The following is a 20,098-nucleotide window of genomic DNA, read 5'->3' as shown; positions in this document are numbered from 1 at the left end:
CATATATAATATTTTAATATTTTTCCTATTTCAAAAAGTTACTATTTCTAATAATGTTAACACTTACAGATTATCTTAATGTATTTTCAAATCAATGTTCATAGTGGAATATTTAGTAAATATAAACATTGACTGACATGATTACAAGAAGACATATAACATGGCATATTTTACCAAAAAAAGCAACAATTAATTGTACAAAAAGAATATGCATAAATTACTGACGTGAGAAATGAGAGAAGACTTTATAAACTTATTCTAATTGTAAAGCTAGAAAACCACAAACTTTCACTTCAAACTGTAGATTCTTCTCACCAAATTGCCTAAGGCCCCCTTCACATCCTTGTTCCTTAGGGTGTAAATGAAGGGGTTGAGGGTTGGAGTCACCACTCCATAGAAGAGAGCCATGAACTTGGGCTGGTCCCTTGTGATAGAGGAGGGAGGCTGAAGGTACATGCTAATGGCTGGACCATAAAATAAGAAAACCACAATGAGATGGGAGGAACATGTGCCAAAGGCCTTTTTCCTTCCTTCAGAAGATTTAATGTTCAGTACTGCACGTCCAATGCTAGCATATGAGGCAAGTATCAAGCACAGAGGAACAGCTAACACAAAAATGCATACCACAGAGAGTGTGAGCTCATTGGCCTCTTTCTCTCCACAGGCAGTCTTTATCAGGACTGGGATCTCACACACCAAGTGATCCAGTGTATTTCTGCCACACAAGGGCAACTGTAATGTAACAGTGGCTTCTGACACAGCATAGGTAAGGCCACACAGCCACACAGTGGACACCAGTAGAATGCAGAGGCGCTGGTTCATGATGAGGGTGTAGTGCAGAGGTCTGCAAATAGCCACATAGCGATCAAAGGACATAAGAGCCAGCAGCAGACATTCTGTGCCCCCCATGATGTGAAAGAAATAGAGCTGAACTGCACAGCCCATGTAGCTGATGGTCTTCCTAGAGCTCCCCAGGTTGAAGAGCATCTGAGGGACGATGCTGGTGGTGTAGCACATGTCCAGAAAGGAGAGGTTGGTGAGGAAGAAATACATGGGGCTGTGGAGCCGGGGGTCTAACCTGGACACCAGGATGATGGTGATGTTTCCCATCATGGCCAAGGGGTATGTGACCAGAAGAACAATGAAGAGAGGAAGCTCCAGCCAAGGTCTGTCAGAAAATCCTAGTAGAATGAACTCCTCAGGGAGACTTCCGTTGATGAGAGACATTCTTTTCAGTTTGTTCTACAGTTATAGGGTTGGCTAATGATGTTGGCAGAGAGAGAAATACCATAATCATGACATAAAATATAAAATGGAATGGTAATATCATTTTGAAATACAACAAAGCATGTCCCTCCAGGTGATTTAAATTTCCTTCCTTAAAACTAAAAGCTAATTTATGTTAAATAAGTAATCCAATCCCTCTCCACACACATCCTGAATTTTTTCATCTGTAGGAGGCAATGGTTGAAATATTGATAGTGATAAAATAAAATGTCATGCTTCTCAACGTTCACATGCTTTCTTCCCCTACCCACACCTCTTCTTCCTTTCGTAGAATACACATTAGAATCTTGACTGCATTCTGCCCTTCTCCCCTTCTTCTGTTCTTTATTCATCTATTCTTCTCCTTTTGATCCCACAGTCTCCATTTCAAGCACCAGCTTCCTAGAGATGGGGTTGAATTTGATTGGTTTTGGCACCATGATCTTATCCCATTTGAGCCTTCCCTGAGGATGCCTGACCTTGAAAAAACAGCGATCTTTTTATTACCTTATTTTTATAATCTTTGATAAAAGTAAATGAAGACACTTGAAGTTTTCAAACTTTGCAAGGCAGAGAAATTTGCTCCAGAACTGTTCATATACTAAATGGAAAAAAAATGCTTAGTGAAGGAAAGCAATGTAGAAAAACCGCACTAGGGCTTGTCAGGGTGCTATTTGACTGCTATGCCTGAGGTCCCTTGAGCATTACTTCCTCATAGGACACTCATTAATTTCTGTACCAGATGAGACAGATCCTGGGACCAGAACTCTCCATGGAAATGTTCCTGTGCACAATTATGTATCTGCTGAACTGAGTCTGCAGAAAGTATCTTCTGTAGTTGGATGTGTTTTGAAATAATCTGGTTCCATTTCCCAGCCATGAACACCAGCTTGAAGTAGCGTACGAGTGAAGATGAGCTTGTAGAATACATAATTCTGATGAGTTTATGAGATAATTTCTTGAAAAGTTTACTTTAGTGAACAAGAATATTTTATTAAAACTGGGCTATTTCTAATCAAAATATGATTATAATATGAAATTGAGGTGGAATGGTTACTTGTCATAACATATAAGATCATTGACTTTCTGTTTCTATTTTTTCCATATATTTTACTGTAATTAATAGAAGGGTTACATTATATTCAACAGATGGAAGGCTCTTTACTTCACAAACATTGATACCCTTTCTAATGTCTTAGTCCCCATTTCCCTGCCCACACCACCTCATCTTGTTTTCCCCCTTCCCTATCCTATTTCAAATACCAAATAAATATATAGACAATATATCCGATATCAAGATGAAATAGTGTGACTATATGAGATAACTATGGAACAGCAAAAGAGATGCGAGATAACATAGTACATTAAGGACTACAATCACTCATTATATGGCTTTTCTTTCTATATCCTGGAGGTCCTTTTGTTTTCTGTTTCTATTTGTATGCTTTCAGAATGCAATAAAACATTTCTTTACAAAAACATATTTACCCATTTTCCACCCTACTTTCAATTGTCAATGGGCTCTGAACTCTTCCAAAATATTACAACTCTGAATATCACACTGTCTGGATATAGAGCTCCTCAGTGATCCAGGAATTCCACTCCTGGGTATTTATAGAAATTAATGCAGACAAGGCCACACTAAAACTACCAGAACAACTTTGTTCATTGCAGCATTATTTACCATAGCTAATATATGGAACCAGACCAGATGCCCCTCAGTAGATGAATGGATGAAGAAAATGTGGTATACATATGCATACTATGGAGTTCTATGCTTCCATCAGAAAGAATGCTATGACAACATTCATAAGGAAATGGAAAGACTTGGAAAAAATCCTATTATGTAAAGTAAGCAGGACTCAAATAAACAGAGGCCCCATGGTCTGTCTCATTTGTAATCATTAGCATAGGTGTGGGTCAGTCCGTAGCAGATGATCACAATAGCTCAATAACTTTGTACATGTGACCATACAAGTGGTATTAATTAGAATGAACTCCAAGATATAAAGTCAAGAGGTTTGTATTTTTGTTTTGGTTTAATCTACTGTGTGAAGTTATTTCTTTTACCATCATTTTCCCCCTTTGGTTTATCTCCTGTTGTGACTGCTTTGGATTTTGGTGTCTTGTATAATAAGCGTTTATCTGATTTGGGAAAGCGGAGGGGAATAACAACATGGTGAGACAAAGGATACAGGGTGAACCAAGGCAACAGCAACTCTCATAAGACATTCTGTTGGAAATGGACTTTACAACTCGGGGAGGAAGGTGGGCAGGGAAAGTGAGGGAAAATGAGGGAGGGGTAACACTCTTGGACAAGAAATGTACTCATTACCTTACTTAAGTAACTGTAACCTCTCTCTACATCACCCTGACAATAAGACAAGATAAAACTAAAATTAAAGAAAAAAGAATTTTCCTACATGAATCTACAAAGCCTTTCAAGTTAGGTCAAATGGCTGGTGTCTTTGTTCTTTATGGACTGATTGAAATAATGAGAAAAAGTTTTGAATTATTTTCCTTGAAAGGATAATCTTAGCATTGACTTTGCTTAGTATCAAGGACAGAGCATATTTTCACCATGAAATAAGGGCTTTCTCTTCAATATAGCTTTTCAAAAGTCAACCAAAATAACAATTATGCTGCTTACATGGAATTCTGGAAACAAAAAAACATTTCTGAGATTTATACTGTTCAGTTCGTGTGTGTGTGTGTGTGTGTGTGTGTGTGTGTGTGTGTGTGTGTGTGGTGAGTATTCGTCCCATGTGCATTCACACCAGTCTTGGGGTTTAATCTCAGGGTCTTGGCATTGTCCCTGAGTTTTTGTGTGTAAGGCTGTTATGACTAGTGCTCTCCCACTTGAGCTACAGCTCCACTTTTGTCCTTTTGGTGGTTAATTAGAGATCACTTTCACAGACTTTCCTACCCAAGCTGACTCAATGCATGATTCTGAGATATCAACTTTCTGAGCATGTAGCATATTAAGTGTGAGCCACCAGCACCTGACCTATCGTTCTTATAATTCTTTATGCTTTCATCATCCAGATATCATGAACCCTCTTAAAATAAGCAATCTTCATAATCTTAAACGCTTATAACATACTTAAACTATTTGAGAGTGTAAAATGATTGATATAACTCACTGTGGACAACTGTAATCAATCTCTACTAATCTGGTTATGATAAAAGCTCTCTGTGTTTCTTCTCCAAAACTAAAATCACTAGTTCTCTTTATGTAGTTCTAACATAGAATATCTAACTGGTGCACATTATTTAAGATAATATTATACATTAAAGAAGTATAATTATTTTTGCCTGTCTGTGTGGTAAAATTAAAACATTTTCTGGCATTCAGTCTGAAGCTGGCAATTTAGTTTCTTAATTTTTTTTGGTTTTAAAATGGAATAAAGGCCATTGATTGGTCCAAGAGGTGTTCAATACCAGATAAGCTGGAATTTCTCAGAGAGAATCTGGGTTTTAAGGTAATTCTCATGTTAAATAGCATGAGGCTTTTTCATCCCATTAATTTTTTTAGATCTAATTATAATACAGATGAGAAAAGTCTGAATGACCTCTCATTTTTCTTAGAATTGTTAATGTTTTTACACACTTAAGGAAGAATTCTCAACATGTTAATTAAACAGCACATAACACTTTAATATATTATTTTGCTTTGCATTGATTAGCACTTTCAAATGGTAGTAATGCAGATTTCACAGTTCTGGTATGAAAAATTTGTATCATTAGGTTCTCATTGTTTATCAAATAAACTATAATTAATTATACCATTTCGAGGTTCAAGCTGAATCTTTAGTACTTTTTTGTGAATCTTTAGTAATTTTAAAGAACATTTCTTCTCACTGGATTTCTTCTGACGTGTCTTCTTATTTGGATTTATACATACACAAGATTTTAGTTTGTCAATATTTTTGAGACATTTTTTAAAATTTTAATTCATGGAAGGATTACATTATATTCGCCAGGTAGTATGTGCATTACTTCACAAACATTGATATCCTTTCTTTTGTTTTGGTCCCCATTTCCCTACCCCCCCCACCTTGCCCCTCATCTTCTCCCTTCCCTATTCTATCAGCTTGTCAATATTTATATGAGTTCCTAGTCCTTTTACGAATCGAGAGACTCAAAATACTTTTAAGAAACTAGTAAAAAGAAGTTTCCTCTTTCTCATTGTATCTCTTTCAGTTTTTAATAATACTTACACGAATTAACCACATAAAATCATTGCATAGTAATTGTGTCCAGCTGAAACAACAAGTCCTGGGCTTGCGCTCCTTAGACCTTCTCAAGGCCAGTGCTCTACCACTTGAGCCTCAGCACCACTTCTGGCTTTTTTCTATGTATGTGGTATCAAGGAATCGAACCTGGGTCTTCGTGCATGCTAGGCAAGCACTCTATTGCTATACTAAACTCCTGTGCCCCAACAATGTATTTTTAAGGAGCTGATCATGTACATAAATTGAGGAAGAACATATAAAACATAGGATTTTATTTTTACTCCTCTTGTAACGTAATGTACAGAGGAGTTTCAGTTACCTAAGTCAGGTCATGCGCCCATTCCTTTTCAAGCATGGCACTTCTTCCTTTGTTTCCTCCTAGTTATCCCTTCCATTCAAACACAATTGTATAATTCATTATCAACCCAGTGTCTAGTGAATAGTACTACTGTCCCATTTGTTTACCCTTTGTCCTACCATTTCTGTGCTCCTTTTTAGCCTGCCCAAAACACATCAACTTACACTCAAAACAAAAGGTACAGAAAACAAAAACAGTGACAATGGGGAAAAAAGAAATTCCTAATAACAACAACAAAACCCCTCTTGTTTCCATTTCTTGCATTTCATTTCAATAAACATCATTTTACATGAACATATGCTTACAGCTATTGATTGAACCTTTCTGATCCTCTACTAAGAATATCCACCTTGGGTCTCACTGAAAACAATGTTTTTTGAAAGCTGCGAGTGCTTCAGAAGTAATGATCTGTATAGGCAGGCTGCCCAGAAAGTTGGAACAACTAGAATAGAGTGGCGGAATGTAAGAAATCAGCTGGTGAATGTTTGCAATGCTGGTTTCTGATAATCTAATTAGATGCAATTGTATTAAGTAAATTATTTTATATCATGTTATTAATAGACTGGGACGTACAATATTTTCTATGATTAATACTTGGTTACTTAAAGTGACTATTTCACTGTATCTGAACTCAAATCAATCTATTTTATTTATATTTATATATTGTTATTTTTGGCAATACTGAGACTTAAATTCAGGGCCTTGTGCTGTTTTGTTTCTGGTTTATTTTCAAAGCCTCATCTTTTTTTCATCAAGGTGGACTTTAACCTGATTCTTCGGTACCTGTCAAGTAGCTGGGGTTACTAAGTCACACATAAGTCTGACTTAGATTATTTGTAAAATATCCACCGCATACTGCCATAGTGATGCAAACTAGATAAGTATAATCATCACTAACATGATATAAAATGAAATAAGCAAAATGACATATTTTTATGAAAGGTATAGGGGGTTACAGTTATATTTGCCAGATGGTAGGTGCATTACTTCTCACACATTGATACCCCTTCTCATGTTTTGTCCCCATTTTCTTCCCTCACCCCCTCCCAATCATCTTGTTTTCCCTCTTCCCTTTCTTTTTAAATAAAGAAATAAATTTATATACAATATGCCAGGTAACAGAATCAGATACTGTAAGAATATGAGATTAATCAAAGGGCAAGTAAAGAGAAGAGAAATAACATGGCACACAAAATGACTTAGTTTAAGAGAACAGGGACTTTATTAGGAACTTGTGAGTTAAAATACTAAACTGAGGGTACAAACTTTCACTTTGAATGAGACATGCTCCTCACCAGCATACAAACTGCCCCCTTCACATCCTTATTCCTCAGGGTGTAGATGAAAGGGTTGAGGGTTGGAGTCACCACTCCATAGAAGAGAACCATGAACTTGGGCTGGTCCCTTGTGATAGAGGAGGGAGGCTGAAGGTACATGCTAATGGCTGGACCATAAAATAAGAAAACCACAATGAGATGGGAGGAACATGTGCCAAAGGCCTTTTTCCTTCCTTCAGTAGATTTAATGTTCAGTACTGCACGTCCAATGCTAGCATATGAGGCAAGTATTAAGCACAGAGGAACAGCTAACCCAAAAATACATACCACAGAGAGTGTGACCTCATTGGTCTCTTTCTCTCCACAGGCAGTCTTTATCAGGACTGAAATCTCACATAACAAGTGATCCAGTGTATTTGTGCCACACAGGGACAGCTGTAACGTGAAAGTGGCCTGTGACACAGCTGCTATCACTCCACACAACCACACAGTAGACACCAGTAGAATGCAGAGGCGCTGGTTCATGATGAGGGTGTAGTGCAGTGGTCTGCAAATAGCCACATAGCGATCAAAGGACATAAGAGCCAGGAGCAGACATTCTGTGCCCCCCATGATGTGAAAGACATAAAGCTGAACCACACAGCCCATGTAGCTGATGGTCTTCCTAGAGGTCCCCAGGTTGAAGAGCATCTGAGGGACGATGCTGGTGGTGTAGCACATGTCCAGAAAGGAGAGGTTGGTGAGGAAGAAATACATGGGGCTGTGGAGCCGGGGGTCTAACCTGGACACCAGGATGATGGTGATGTTTCCCATCATGGCCAAGGGGTATGTGACCAGAAGAACAATGAAGAGAGGAAGCTCCAGCCAAGGTCTGTCAGAAAATCCTAGTAGAATGAACTCCTCAGGGTGACTTCCATTAATGAGAGCCATTCTCTTCACTTTATTTCACCTGTGGCAGAACAGTGCCAAGGAAGTTCAGCGAAGTGGTGAAGAGAGAAGGATTGCATAGCTATAAAAATAGGTTGTGGTAACATGCTCTTAGAATAACATGTATGATCTAGCACCAGGTGAATTAAGTTTCCTTCAATCAGAGGCCATTATCTTCAGCAACGAAGACATTCCATTATTGAGTATCCTCTTTTCTAGTGATGATTACAAGAAAATAAGCTATGTTTTGGAAATTCCAATACAAAATATTTCAAACTTTCACCAACCATAATACCAGTTAAGAAAAGTCATTAATATCAAATTTACCGCTTTCGGTTTCCAGTTGTCCTATAGAGTGCCTGTGTCAAAGGAATGAGTTGGAAAAGCAGGGTTGCAAGTCATTTTAAAATCTGAAGAAAAATAATATACTGACAGTGACAGAAGAGAGAATATATCAGTAAGGTACAATCAATAAAATTGGCTCGTCCAGCAACTTCCAATTAGTTGTATAATTGTATTTTACATGTGGGGAAATAGAAGACTATGATCTTAGCAAATCTATCCTAGGTATTTGTATGAAACATATTCAAACTCTGTGAACATATATTTCCTTATGTTCATGGAATATTGATGAGATACCCACATGCTGGAAGAGCTATGTGACCTTAACAGAGATTTTAAAATTTTGAATTTGATTTTGTATTCTTTTTCTAAACTGTTTTATTGTTATTGGATAGGTGATGTACAGATATGTGGCAGTTATTTAAATCAGGTAATGAGTGCATTTCTTTTTATTTCTTTTTTGTATTCTTGTGCTCTTGTATATTACTATTGAGTTCAAGCTTTGAGAAATTAGTATCTACTGTAAAGTTTAGTTAATTTAGTCACCTTGTAAGGATTTTATTTAATCTAGCACATATTTAGTATTCTCTTCTGTCTAATAGTTTAAGTATTTTTCAGAGACCCACTGATTTAATGTAAATACAAATGCATATTTCAATTTCAGGTAACTTTGGTCAAAGAAATTCTAATTCAGCTCTAGCAACATTCAAATTTCAGATAATACATTTTCAGCATGCTTTTTATTTTGCTTTTCAGCTAAAAATCAGATTGAACAGTAAAACCAATGACGAGTGAAACAATATTTTGGAAAAGAAAGAATGTTTTTTAATTTACTGTTTTTCCTTTATTACTGTTTTGTTTTAAAAATAAATACCCACTCATCATCTTTTGTAAGATAAGGAATAGTATTTGTAAAGTTAAGATGATATCGCAACGACAAAATTCTGTCTTACTCTTTGTCAATGAACAATCCCTTGGGAAAAGATTGTATTGTTAGTTTTACAAACAAAGCATTTATGTGGGTTTTCATATAAAACTACTACCAATAACTACTCAGAGGTAAGATATGAATGTTGCTCTTTGAGTATATATTACCCTTCTTCACACATATTTGATAATGTAATTAGTTACAATAATTAATAACAATTCTAAAAATATTAATGAGGACTCTGTACTAAACTCTGAAAGCATTTATTACCCATTAAAGCATTTAATAGGTACCCAAAATACTACAGCACTGGCAACTTTATATCAATGTTGATAAATATTCTTTGTGGTAGCCTGTTAGGGATAATCTAAGCATCAAATAATTCTCAGCGCCTTAAGTGAGGTAGCAAGATTGTAGACTGTCAAAATCAGTAGTTCAAGATTCCATGGAAAGCATCTCTTCTCAAAGCATGTCATCTGAATAAATGTGCTCTATACACATGGATTCACTTCAATTTTGTTCAAATTTTAATATGTACACAATTAATTTAGGACCATCTCATGGCCTAAGTTATATTTTTTCAGGACTAGTTCTATGTCAGAAATTAGACAGAAAATTGTGATGCCAATTAGTTTGATATGAATTAAATTAAATGAATATCTTAAAAACTACAATTTCCTGTTACTGAACAACTAGCATATGGAAACTACTACATATGTAGTTCTCACTGTTATGGTTATTTTTCAATCTGTCAGTTTTTAAAGAGAAATTTTTGATTTGGTTCTCCATGAATTCCCCCACAGTTCCTTTGGTCTGACCCTCACAATAGTGCAGTAAGTATGTTTTCAGTACCTTTATGAGGTTTGTCATTTTCTGGAGTTTTTTTCCTTATTATTCTTTTACAGATTAATAAATATGATTCAGTTTTTTAATATATTCACAATTTATACTTCTATCATTACATTTTCCTCCCTTATGTGTTACTCCCATGATATTTTAATATATTTAACTTTTGGATTTATTAATTTTGAATTTATACTTCCAGTGATTGATTCTATTCATTATTTTAGTGTATAAGGAATTACTTATCCAGGCATGTTTCAAAATCACTTTAATAAATTGCTACACTAAATTTCTATTGATGTCTCATTTGTGTCTTCACTTGGCATTTTTATCTTAGTATATGTTATTAACATTTCATTTCCAATGCACATGTACATTCATAGCAATTTGAGGTTTGTTGATAGCAAAAGATAATAATAAGAAATAAAAATCATATTACCTAAGATTCTATCAGTTGAATGAAATGATATAAATAAATCGATTCATCAAATTTTAACCATAGATTTGTAATTTTGAAGGATTGGTGGAACATTCAGGCACTTCGAATCTGAATGTTTACTAATATTTAAAAACTTTAAAGTCAAGTCAAAGTAAAAGAAGGAGGGATTTATAAGAAAAAGAAGTGAGATTTTCTTAGAGCCAGTGAACTAGGAATTTCTGAGTTTGTGAATACTTCACTGAAAATACATGCTTCATCTGTCATATGCATGTTAGGTACTCTGTGCTACACGCACTCTAACTTTCCCAAGAAAGTTCAAGCACAATTGTGTTGAAAAATTGTTCAAACACAATTCCCTTTTTACTTACCCTCTTTTGATAAGTATAAAGGAATTGTGAAAAAAGACACAAAATTTTCAAGCTTTCAGTGAACAGAGAAGCTGTTATAAAGAGATATATTTAAAGATGTGCCAATAGTACAATGCTTTAAGAAGACTAAAGTCAAAGTCCAACAAAATCAGTACCAAGAAATGTGTACTTTCAAGATGGAAGTACTGGGCCAGGGGGAAAGTGGTAGAAGAATGAAGAGGGAAGCTGGGAGAAGGCTGGCAAGAATTCATTGTATAATCATAGGACTGAGAAATAGAAGGAAGGGGTAGGTCAAAGCAGGAGTGAAGGTATTGATGTGATGACGCAGATCAAGATATATGATTTGTTAAATTGCAAAAAAACTCAATACAGAATCTAAAATTAAGGTAAGCATGGGAAGAAGGGGCATGGTAGGGGAGAATGTTGAAAGTGATGACGTTGAATAGGAGTCATTGTATTTATGAACTGCTTTGGTGAATGGCAACTCCTTTGTATAGCTACTTACAGATAATAAACATCTTAAAGAAAAAAGAATTTCTTACAGGCCAAGTGACAGTGATTTATACCTGCAGTCCTAGCTACTCAGGAGGCTGATTCCTTGACGTTCCAGGTTTAAAACCAGACAGAGCATGAGAGTCCACGAGCCTCATCTCTAGTAACTCGGAAAAATCAGGAAATGTTGCTGTGGCTCAAGTTGTAGAACACTACTAGCCTTGAGCACAAAGAGGCCCAGGGTCAGTTCTCAGGCCCTGAGTTCAAGACTCAGCACCAGCAAAGGGAGGTGGGGGAAGTAGAAAAGAAAAGAAAAGAAACTTGCTATAAACTGAGATTTTTTGAATGGGTACACCTTTGCACAACTACTAAACGAAAATAAAAAATTAAGAATTTACCACAGAATTCTTAGTATTTCTGTTGGTATAAATGTCCCTGAGTTAGAAAGACAAGAACAGAACATGTGTAGGATGTATGTGGGTATATTTGTATATTTTTCTGGAGGACTCTTGAGCTTTCTTTTTACACAGGACATTCATTTATCCTTTTTCCCAAATGAGTTAGCAGAGATAGTTCCTGGGGACAAAACTTTCTGGAAATGCTCCATGTTAGTTATGCAGTGACCAGAAATTGGTATCATGTATCATCTGTTGTTATGTGTATTGAAATAAACAGATTCAATTTCTAACATATTGACTATCAATTTTAATCAGTATAAAATTAAAGATGAGCTTGTTTGATTTTGAAAAATGTGATGTTCTTGAATATGTTACACCATTGAGATCTTATAATATGTCACACATAAGATAATTATCTCTAGCCATAATAATAATGAGCCAAAAAATCTAAGATATATAGAAAAGCTACAATAAAGTAGGATATTCCCAAATAAAGTAGGATATGCCCAAATAATTTTATATGAAAGTAAGAATGGTAATCTCTTATTGACATTGATAACATTTTTATTTGTTAATAGTAATGGGATAATTATAATAATAATGGGATATTATTTTCAGTTTTAACCTGCTGTATTTTTTGCTAGACCTGTGGCTTGAATTCAGGGTCTAGGCACTGTCCTTGAGCATCCTTAAGACCACTCTACCATTTGAACCACAACACCACTTTTGGCCTTTTCTGTGTATGTAGTATAAAGAAATCAAACCCAGGGCTTAGTGCATACTAGGTAAGCATTCCACCACTAGGCCAAACTCTCAGTCCCCTTGTTATATTTTTTAATCTAAGATAAATTTCTATTAGCTACCATGTTTATGATTATGTCTCCATGCCTTCTATGAGTCTTGTTCTTTTTTAAAAATAATTTTTATTGTAATTAATAGAAGGGTTACATTATATTCACCAGATAAAAGGTGCATTACTTCACATACATTCATACCCTTTCTCATGTTTTGGTCCCCATTTCTCTCTCCCCACCACCTCCCCTCATCTTGTTTCCCCCCTTCCCTATCCAATTTCAAATAACCAGATAAACATATATACAGTATATCAAGTAACAAGGTAAAATTCTGTAACAATATGAGATAACCAAGGGACAGCAAAAGAGATGAGAGATGACATAGTACATGAAAGACAACAATCACTCATTACATGGCTTTTGTTTCTATTTCCTAGAGTTCCTTTCATTTAGCATCATCCTATATGGCCTATGGATCTAGGTTTTGCTCTATTGTAAATCTCTGCTAGGAGAGCCCAAGGTTTCTACTGAGTATATGAGTCATGTTCTTTATCAGTTAATTGGCTACCTCAATTTTATCTGGTTCTTTTAAAAATACTTTTTGTATTTTATGAATAGTATGTATTAAAGATAATTTTCAAACCCTCTTATAGAATTTACCTTCTATATAGCACCCATACGTCTTTCTTTTCTAATTTTCTGTTAGAAAAACAACATTTAATATATTATAAATGCATATTGATGTTTCATACATTTTATCTAAAATAATGCATGCTGTATTTTATTAACTATAATATCTACCTATTAAATAGTTATGTTTTCAGACAAAAGACATTGTCAGTGAAAAGAATATTTTCTTTATTTTAATGTTTAAAACATAATAATTAAGTTATATATGTAATAACTACCTTTTTTCTTTTTAAAAAAGTAAAGATAAAAGAAAAAGTAATTATTACATTTCTTAAAATTATAAAAACTGACATCTCAGATACTTGAGAAGATATATAGGGTGATTATAGGCAGTTCTCTCTCAATATCCATAAAACTTTAGTAATAAGTTGGCTACACATTCAGCACAAATGTGAGATTTTCCTTCAGCTCTACTCCAGTTCTAGGATTCACCGTCCTCTAAGGCATTGTTTTCTACATTGATTTCCCAGTCGTCAGCTAGGCAGTTCTAGAAAATCAATTTCCCACCAAAATTAAGACATATCCCTCAATCATAGCAAAACAGGAGCCTTCTTCCCTTAAGTCTAAAGGGAAAGGGCAGTTCATTGTTGTACATAGCATAAAATGAAGAGAGAAATGACAATTTATTTAATTCCTGATTATACTCATGCATATCTGAGTCAGATGCCAATAGTCTAGACTACATCAAGGATGAGGAGGTATATGAAGACTACATGAATAGACTTAGTTGTCAGAAAACCAATTTGCCTTAAATAATAGAAAGAAGCAGGGCCTGGCGGCTCACCACTTGTAATCCTAGCTACTCAGGAGGCTGAGATCTGAGGATCAAGGTTCAAAGCCAGCTCAGGCACAAAAGGACCTGAGACTCTTATCTCCAATTAACCTCTAGAAAACAGGAAGTGGGGCTTGGCTCAAGGGTAGGGTGGTAGCCTTAAGCTAAAGAGTTCAGGGACAGTGAACAGGCTGAGTTCAAGCCCCGTGACTCACCAAAAAAAAAAAAAAAAAAAAAAAAGAGAAAAGAAAAAGAAAAAAAAGAAAGAAAGTAGAGCGAAGAGGGTATAGTAAGGATAGGATCATATGACTATGATAAAAATAAATTGGTAGTCTCATGAAAAGTTTAGTTTTACACTTTTCTCTACTGTCTTGCTCTGTTTCTCTTATGATAACAACCTAATGCTGTCATTCCTAGCTGATAAAACTATCCCACTCTTTTTTTAATCTATTTTTTATTGTAATTAATAGAAGGGTTACATTATATTCACCAGATAAAAGGTGCATACATTGATACCCTTTCTCATGTCTTGGTCTCCATTTCCCTCCCTCCCACCCCCATCCCTCTTCTTGTTTTCCCCCCTTCCCTATTCAATTTCAGATAACCAAATACGCATATATACAATATATCAGATAACAAGGTGAAATACTGTAACAATATGAGATAACTAAGGGACAACAAAAGAGATGAGAGATAACATAGTCCATTAAGGACAACAATCATTCATTATATGGCTTTTGATTCGATAACCTGGAGGTCTTTTCATTTAGCATCATTCAATATGGCCTTAAGTATATAGATTTTTGTTCTATTGTAAATCTCTGCTAAGAGAGCCCAAGGTTTCTACTGACTATGACAAATGAGGGAAACCATTTAGCCTATGTTCCTTTTAGTCTGGCTTACTTCACTTAATATGATTTTTCTAAGTCTTTTCATTTCCTTACTAATGGGGCAAACTATCCCACTCTTTGTCTATAAAACACATAAAATTTAATTCATCAAGCGCCACAAACTATGATCTTGTCAACTTTCAGTAAGAAGATTAAAGAGAAATTCTTAAATTACTAAACTATTCTTAACATCTTTGCCATGGCTTATTAGAGTGGTATAATCCAGCATACTAATTCTTAGGTAGAATCTAATAAAAATAAAAATGAAATAAAAATAAAAAACACATAAAATTTATCATTCTGTGTACATGAGCAAAGCAGTGGAACCTAAGCAACTCACAGTAGTAAGAGCCACATGTAAATTTTCAATGATTTGAATCACCAACACTGGAAACATTGAAAGAGTTACACACATACTTCAGAAGAAAGGAATCCCATTAAGATGTGCTAGAAACACAGGTATTCTTAAAATATCTTATCCTGAAATCATCAGTACGCATGTGGCTATAAATGTCATTTATAGAATGTATACATTTGATCCTGCTGGTAATTCACAGAATGAGTTTATTTTCCTGTAAAAGATTAACACTAAAATCTTTCCCATAAGAACAAAAGGATATATAGATCTGAGTTATTACCTTTTCTCTCAAATTCCCCCGAAAATGGTTTTTATTAATGTGTCTGTTTTTAACCTGACATCTTATCAAAATGTATCCACCCATAAATATTTATTTATTGCTCACTCTTTAGATACCTGTGATAAATTCTTTATGTGGGCACAATGTAACTTAGTTACATGGTCCTCACTCTAATAAAAATTGCAGAAAAATGATATTAGGATTTGCCACTTGGTAGTCAACAAACCCCCGTAATATGGTATTAAAGGAATCCAACAATTTGGAGAGGCTTAAATACTAAGATACTTTTACAACTGGAGCTCTTCTGGGCCATATATGCTGGGTGTGGTACAGAAAAATATTTATGATTCATCTCTTCCATGATGGTAGAATGAGACAAGAAGCCTTTTCATTGCTCCTTTCATGTCCTTATTCCTCAAAGTATAGATAAAAGGGTTAAGCATAGGAGTGACCAAACTGTAGAAAAGAGACAACAGTTTGTTCTTATCCTGGTAGTTGGTTGCAGAGGGTTGTACATACATAATGATTACTGGCCCATAGAACAGAGTCACAACTATAACATGAGACCCACATGTATTAAAGGCCTTCTTCTTACCCTCAGAGGACCGGATCCTAAGCACAGTAGCTCCAATAAACCCATAAGAAACAAGGATTAGGGAAAGAGGCACCAAAGAATAGAATGTCCCCACGATGGACAGTATGGCGACATTAAAAGTAGTGTCTGCGCAGGACATCTTGATCATCACTGGAACTTCGCAGAGAAAGTTATCTACCTTGTTATTGCCACAAAGTGGTAGCTGGACGGTGAGGGATGACTGAAGCAAAGAGTTAGCCAAACCGCTTATCCATGCCACAGACACGAGGAGGATACAGAGTCGCTGGTGCATCATGGCTGAGTACCTCAGGGGCTTGCAAATGGCAATGTACCGGTCCAAAGACATAACAGCCAGGAGGATACACTCTGTCGCTCCCAGGAAGTGAAACATATAAAACTGGGTCACACAGCCCTCATAGCTGATAGATTTATCTGGGCCCCAAAGATTCAGTAAAAGTTGAGGGATGGTAGTTGTAGTAAAACACAAGTCCAAGAAGGAGAGGTTAGAAAGGAAGAAGTACATAGGGCTGTCAAGTCGAGGATCTACCCTGGAGATCACAATAATGGAAATATTGCCTACCAGTGTGAAGACATAAGCAAGAAGAACCACAGTGAAGAGGGGGGTCTCTAGCCATGGGTGATTGGAGAAACCCAAGAGAATGAAGAAATCCGGAGCACTTGAATTGCCTGGGTACATGACTGCTGGTGGCTGTGATAGATTTAGTTGAAAGTGAAGACTTGTATTTTGTTGTTACATGTCTGTGGGGGTCAACCTATCTACTTAGGTAAAAATGAAGGGAGTTGAGAGATTTTTCTTCGTGATGTCACTCCACCCAAATGAGTTGATCCTTGTGCAAGATTAAAAATGAAGAATCTAAGAAGAATATTGCTTTGGTAATGCCACACAAAAGAATGGCTAATGAATATATTTCGTGGTAGAAGCAGGATCCCACAGAATCAAACATTATTTCACTGGGAAAACTAGAAACAGATCTCACCTAGAGTGGGAGAATAAAATGGATGAATAATTGATTCTCAAAGTTGTCCAAGAACTACTTCTACTCACCATAAGTTCATTTCTTTAAGTAGTTAGCCCACCTTCTAATGGGATGTTTGTTTATTTGAGGATTTGTTTTTGCTTGTCTTTGCCAGGTACTGGTTATGTTTAGGAGGTGATTTAGGAGAACTCAAAACTCCAGGAGTTCCAGGTGGATCAGCCTGATTTACATGGAAGAAACATATTGTTATTTCTTAATTTCTAGTCTCCAAACCCAAACCTCACTTTTGCAACTTAACCTTTTGTTACAAAAGAGAATAAGCAGCTGAAAGGAAATGACATCTTTGACTACAAAGATGAGAACTTACAAAACAAGACAACTAGTTGACTTCAAAGCCTAGAGACCCTGGAGGCTTCTGTACCCATCACAAAATTTGATGTTTACTACTGCTCTGCAGATTGTGAACTGTAATCAGTTATATATTTTATGTTATTAGTTTACTATATTTATTTCCATTAAAATGTGAGGATATATTTTTTATGATTTGAATTATGAGGTAAAATATATTTCTTACCATAGACAATGACAGAGTCTGAAAAACACTGGTATAGAAAAAAAAGGAAAAGGATATGACATCTGAATAAAAACTTGGATCTAGTTTGAGCCAGGAGTTTGGCTTAGTGGTAGAGTGCTTGCCTAGCATGCACTAAGTCCCAGGTTCTGATTCCTCGGTACCATATACATAGAAAAAAAGTCAGAAGTGGTGCTGTGACTCAAGTGGTGGAGCTCTACCCTTAAGAAAGCCCAAGGATAGTGCTTGGGACCTGAGTTCAAGGACCAGGACTGGCAAACAAACAAACAAAAACTTGGATCTAGTTCATCAACAATAGTTAATGCATATATTTTTCAGGCATCACACAAATATCCAGAACTCCCTTCCTGACCTAGCTGTGAGAATTAACTAGTGCAGTATATGTTACCACATCTGTGCAGTGCTGAATGCTCAATTAGATATTTTCACAAAATATGGTATCATATTGATTTTGAATCTATTTATGCACAACAAATTTTCTTCAAGTCGGCACCAATTTTAATAGTGTCTATTCTTCTTATAAAAAATTTCAGAAGGATTGAATTTTTTTACCTTCCAATTTCTTAAACTACTAAGATCATCTGACTTGATTCTGATTTGATGACTTCAAGGTTTTTATAGCAGCATACATTCATTTTAACTGATTGAAATTCCCAGTAATTCAAACAGTACTCTGACATGATTTTCAAAAAATCTAATGTATGTTTTAAATTCTACGTGATATTCATTAGTATTAAAAAGTATCAAGCTATGTTCTTCTCTACACATTTTCTAGCATGCAACTTTCTTAAAGAGGAACAAGAAATTGTTCTGAGATTAGGTTGCATAAACTGAATAAATATCTTCAACCAATATGTAATATCTACCTTAAACATTGTCGATGTTCCATAGTGGTATTACATTTTCTTTTTATAATGAATGTTGATCTTTGCATCAGAATTGACTCTCAGTTGGAAGATTATATATCCTCTCTTTATTTGGTAGGTTTGTGTAATATCATAAATCCTTTCTTACATAATGTAGCCCTTACTTTAAATGAGGGAAACATTTTATCCTTAAATAATAGTTAAGGGACTATTGTGTTTTATAAAGCTGTGGGACTTTAATCTCCATATAAATAATAAATCTCAGTGGAAATTTCTCAACAAGAGGCACTATAGAAATTCCCTAATGGATATAACTCCCTCTAACATTCTTATACCAAAAACTGAAATGAAAAAATTATTGACACTTGTTGGGGAGAATGGGTTTAGGTTGAAAAGACTTACAGAAATCTCAATATAACTCACAGAAATTTTTCTTACATTAGTAGATAGAAATTAAGAAAATCAATTTGGTATCAATATCCAATTTTCTTATATATGCTTTTTCTTGGGGGATTATTCTTAAGATTCTAGATATGCTAATGGTTTAGTAATCTTGACTCAACATACATATGGCGAGGCAGTCATTTTTTGTTTTGTTTTGTTTTGGCACTGGTGTTTTGAATTCAGGGCTTTGGGCTTGCAAGGACACTACTTAAGCCAACAATACTATTCCTTTTTTTTAAGGCAACTCTGGAGGCCTTTCGCATCACTTCTGTCTCGCTTTTTCTTAGGCAGCATGAATGGAATACATTCTTCACTGAGGGAGGAGAGGAAAAGAAGATGGTAAGGTTGGAGGAGGCAAAGAACTCAAAGGGAAAGGGAAATCTTAAATAGTGCGTTATCACATTGTGCCACAATAACTACACAACAAAAGGAAATACTAGTCTTTCCTACAAAAACTTGAAACGATGGAAGAAAATGAATTACCTGTCATAACTATTTGTATTTCTCAGCTATATTTTGTGCATTTGTTAGAATAAATAGCTCTTTGTTTTTATTATTTTTTATTTTATTTATTTCTTTAATCTTGTTTGCAGGGTTCTTAGTGAAGTCTTCTTTTTCCAAACTTGATTTTACTTTGGAAATAGTGCGGTAATATGCAGAGGGGTTACAATTACATGAGTCAGGTAATTAGCATGATTCTTTTTGAACCACGTCTCCCCTTCTCTCATTCTCTAACGTGTCTCTCCCTTCCCTTGCTAGAGAGCAAAATGAAAGAGAGAAAAGTACACTTAATTTTCCACAGAGAGTCTAGTAAGTCTGTTGTATTTGTTTACCCTTTGTTCCACCATTCCTGTGTCCCCCTTTCCCTCCCACATACGAACAAACTAACAAACAAAAGAAAAAACAAAAACAGCAACTAAAAATTCCTCTTGTTCCTTTTCTTGGA

General features: G+C 35.4%; 3 protein-coding genes across 3 annotated transcripts; all 3 read right to left on the bottom strand.

The window, feature by feature from the left end:
• Window positions 1–288: 288 nt before the first annotated feature.
• Window positions 289–1,227, bottom strand: LOC150048049 (olfactory receptor 2B11-like). Its single transcript, XM_090355359.1, has one exon. It carries the CDS (start codon window positions 1,225–1,227, stop codon window positions 289–291), a length of 939 nt encoding a protein of 312 aa, XP_090211485.1.
• A 5,900-nt stretch (window positions 1,228–7,127) lies between these two features.
• LOC150048048 (olfactory receptor 2B11-like) lies at window positions 7,128–8,066 on the bottom strand. Its single transcript, XM_090355358.1, has one exon. The coding sequence runs from the start codon at window positions 8,064–8,066 to the stop codon at window positions 7,128–7,130; it is 939 nt and encodes a 312-aa protein (XP_090211484.1).
• Window positions 8,067–15,998: 7,932 nt separating this feature from the next.
• Window positions 15,999–16,949, bottom strand: LOC150048047 (olfactory receptor 2B11-like). The gene has a single exon (XM_090355357.1). The coding sequence runs from the start codon at window positions 16,947–16,949 to the stop codon at window positions 15,999–16,001; it is 951 nt and encodes a 316-aa protein (XP_090211483.1).
• Window positions 16,950–20,098: the final 3,149 nt, after the last annotated feature.

The sequence above is a fragment of the Megascapheus bottae genome, chromosome 22 (assembly GCF_031878675.1).
Source record: "Megascapheus bottae isolate mThoBot1 chromosome 22, mThoBot2.hap1, whole genome shotgun sequence".
NCBI lineage: Eukaryota > Metazoa > Chordata > Mammalia > Rodentia > Geomyidae > Megascapheus > Megascapheus bottae.
This window is presented reverse-complemented; position numbering and strand designations above follow the sequence as displayed.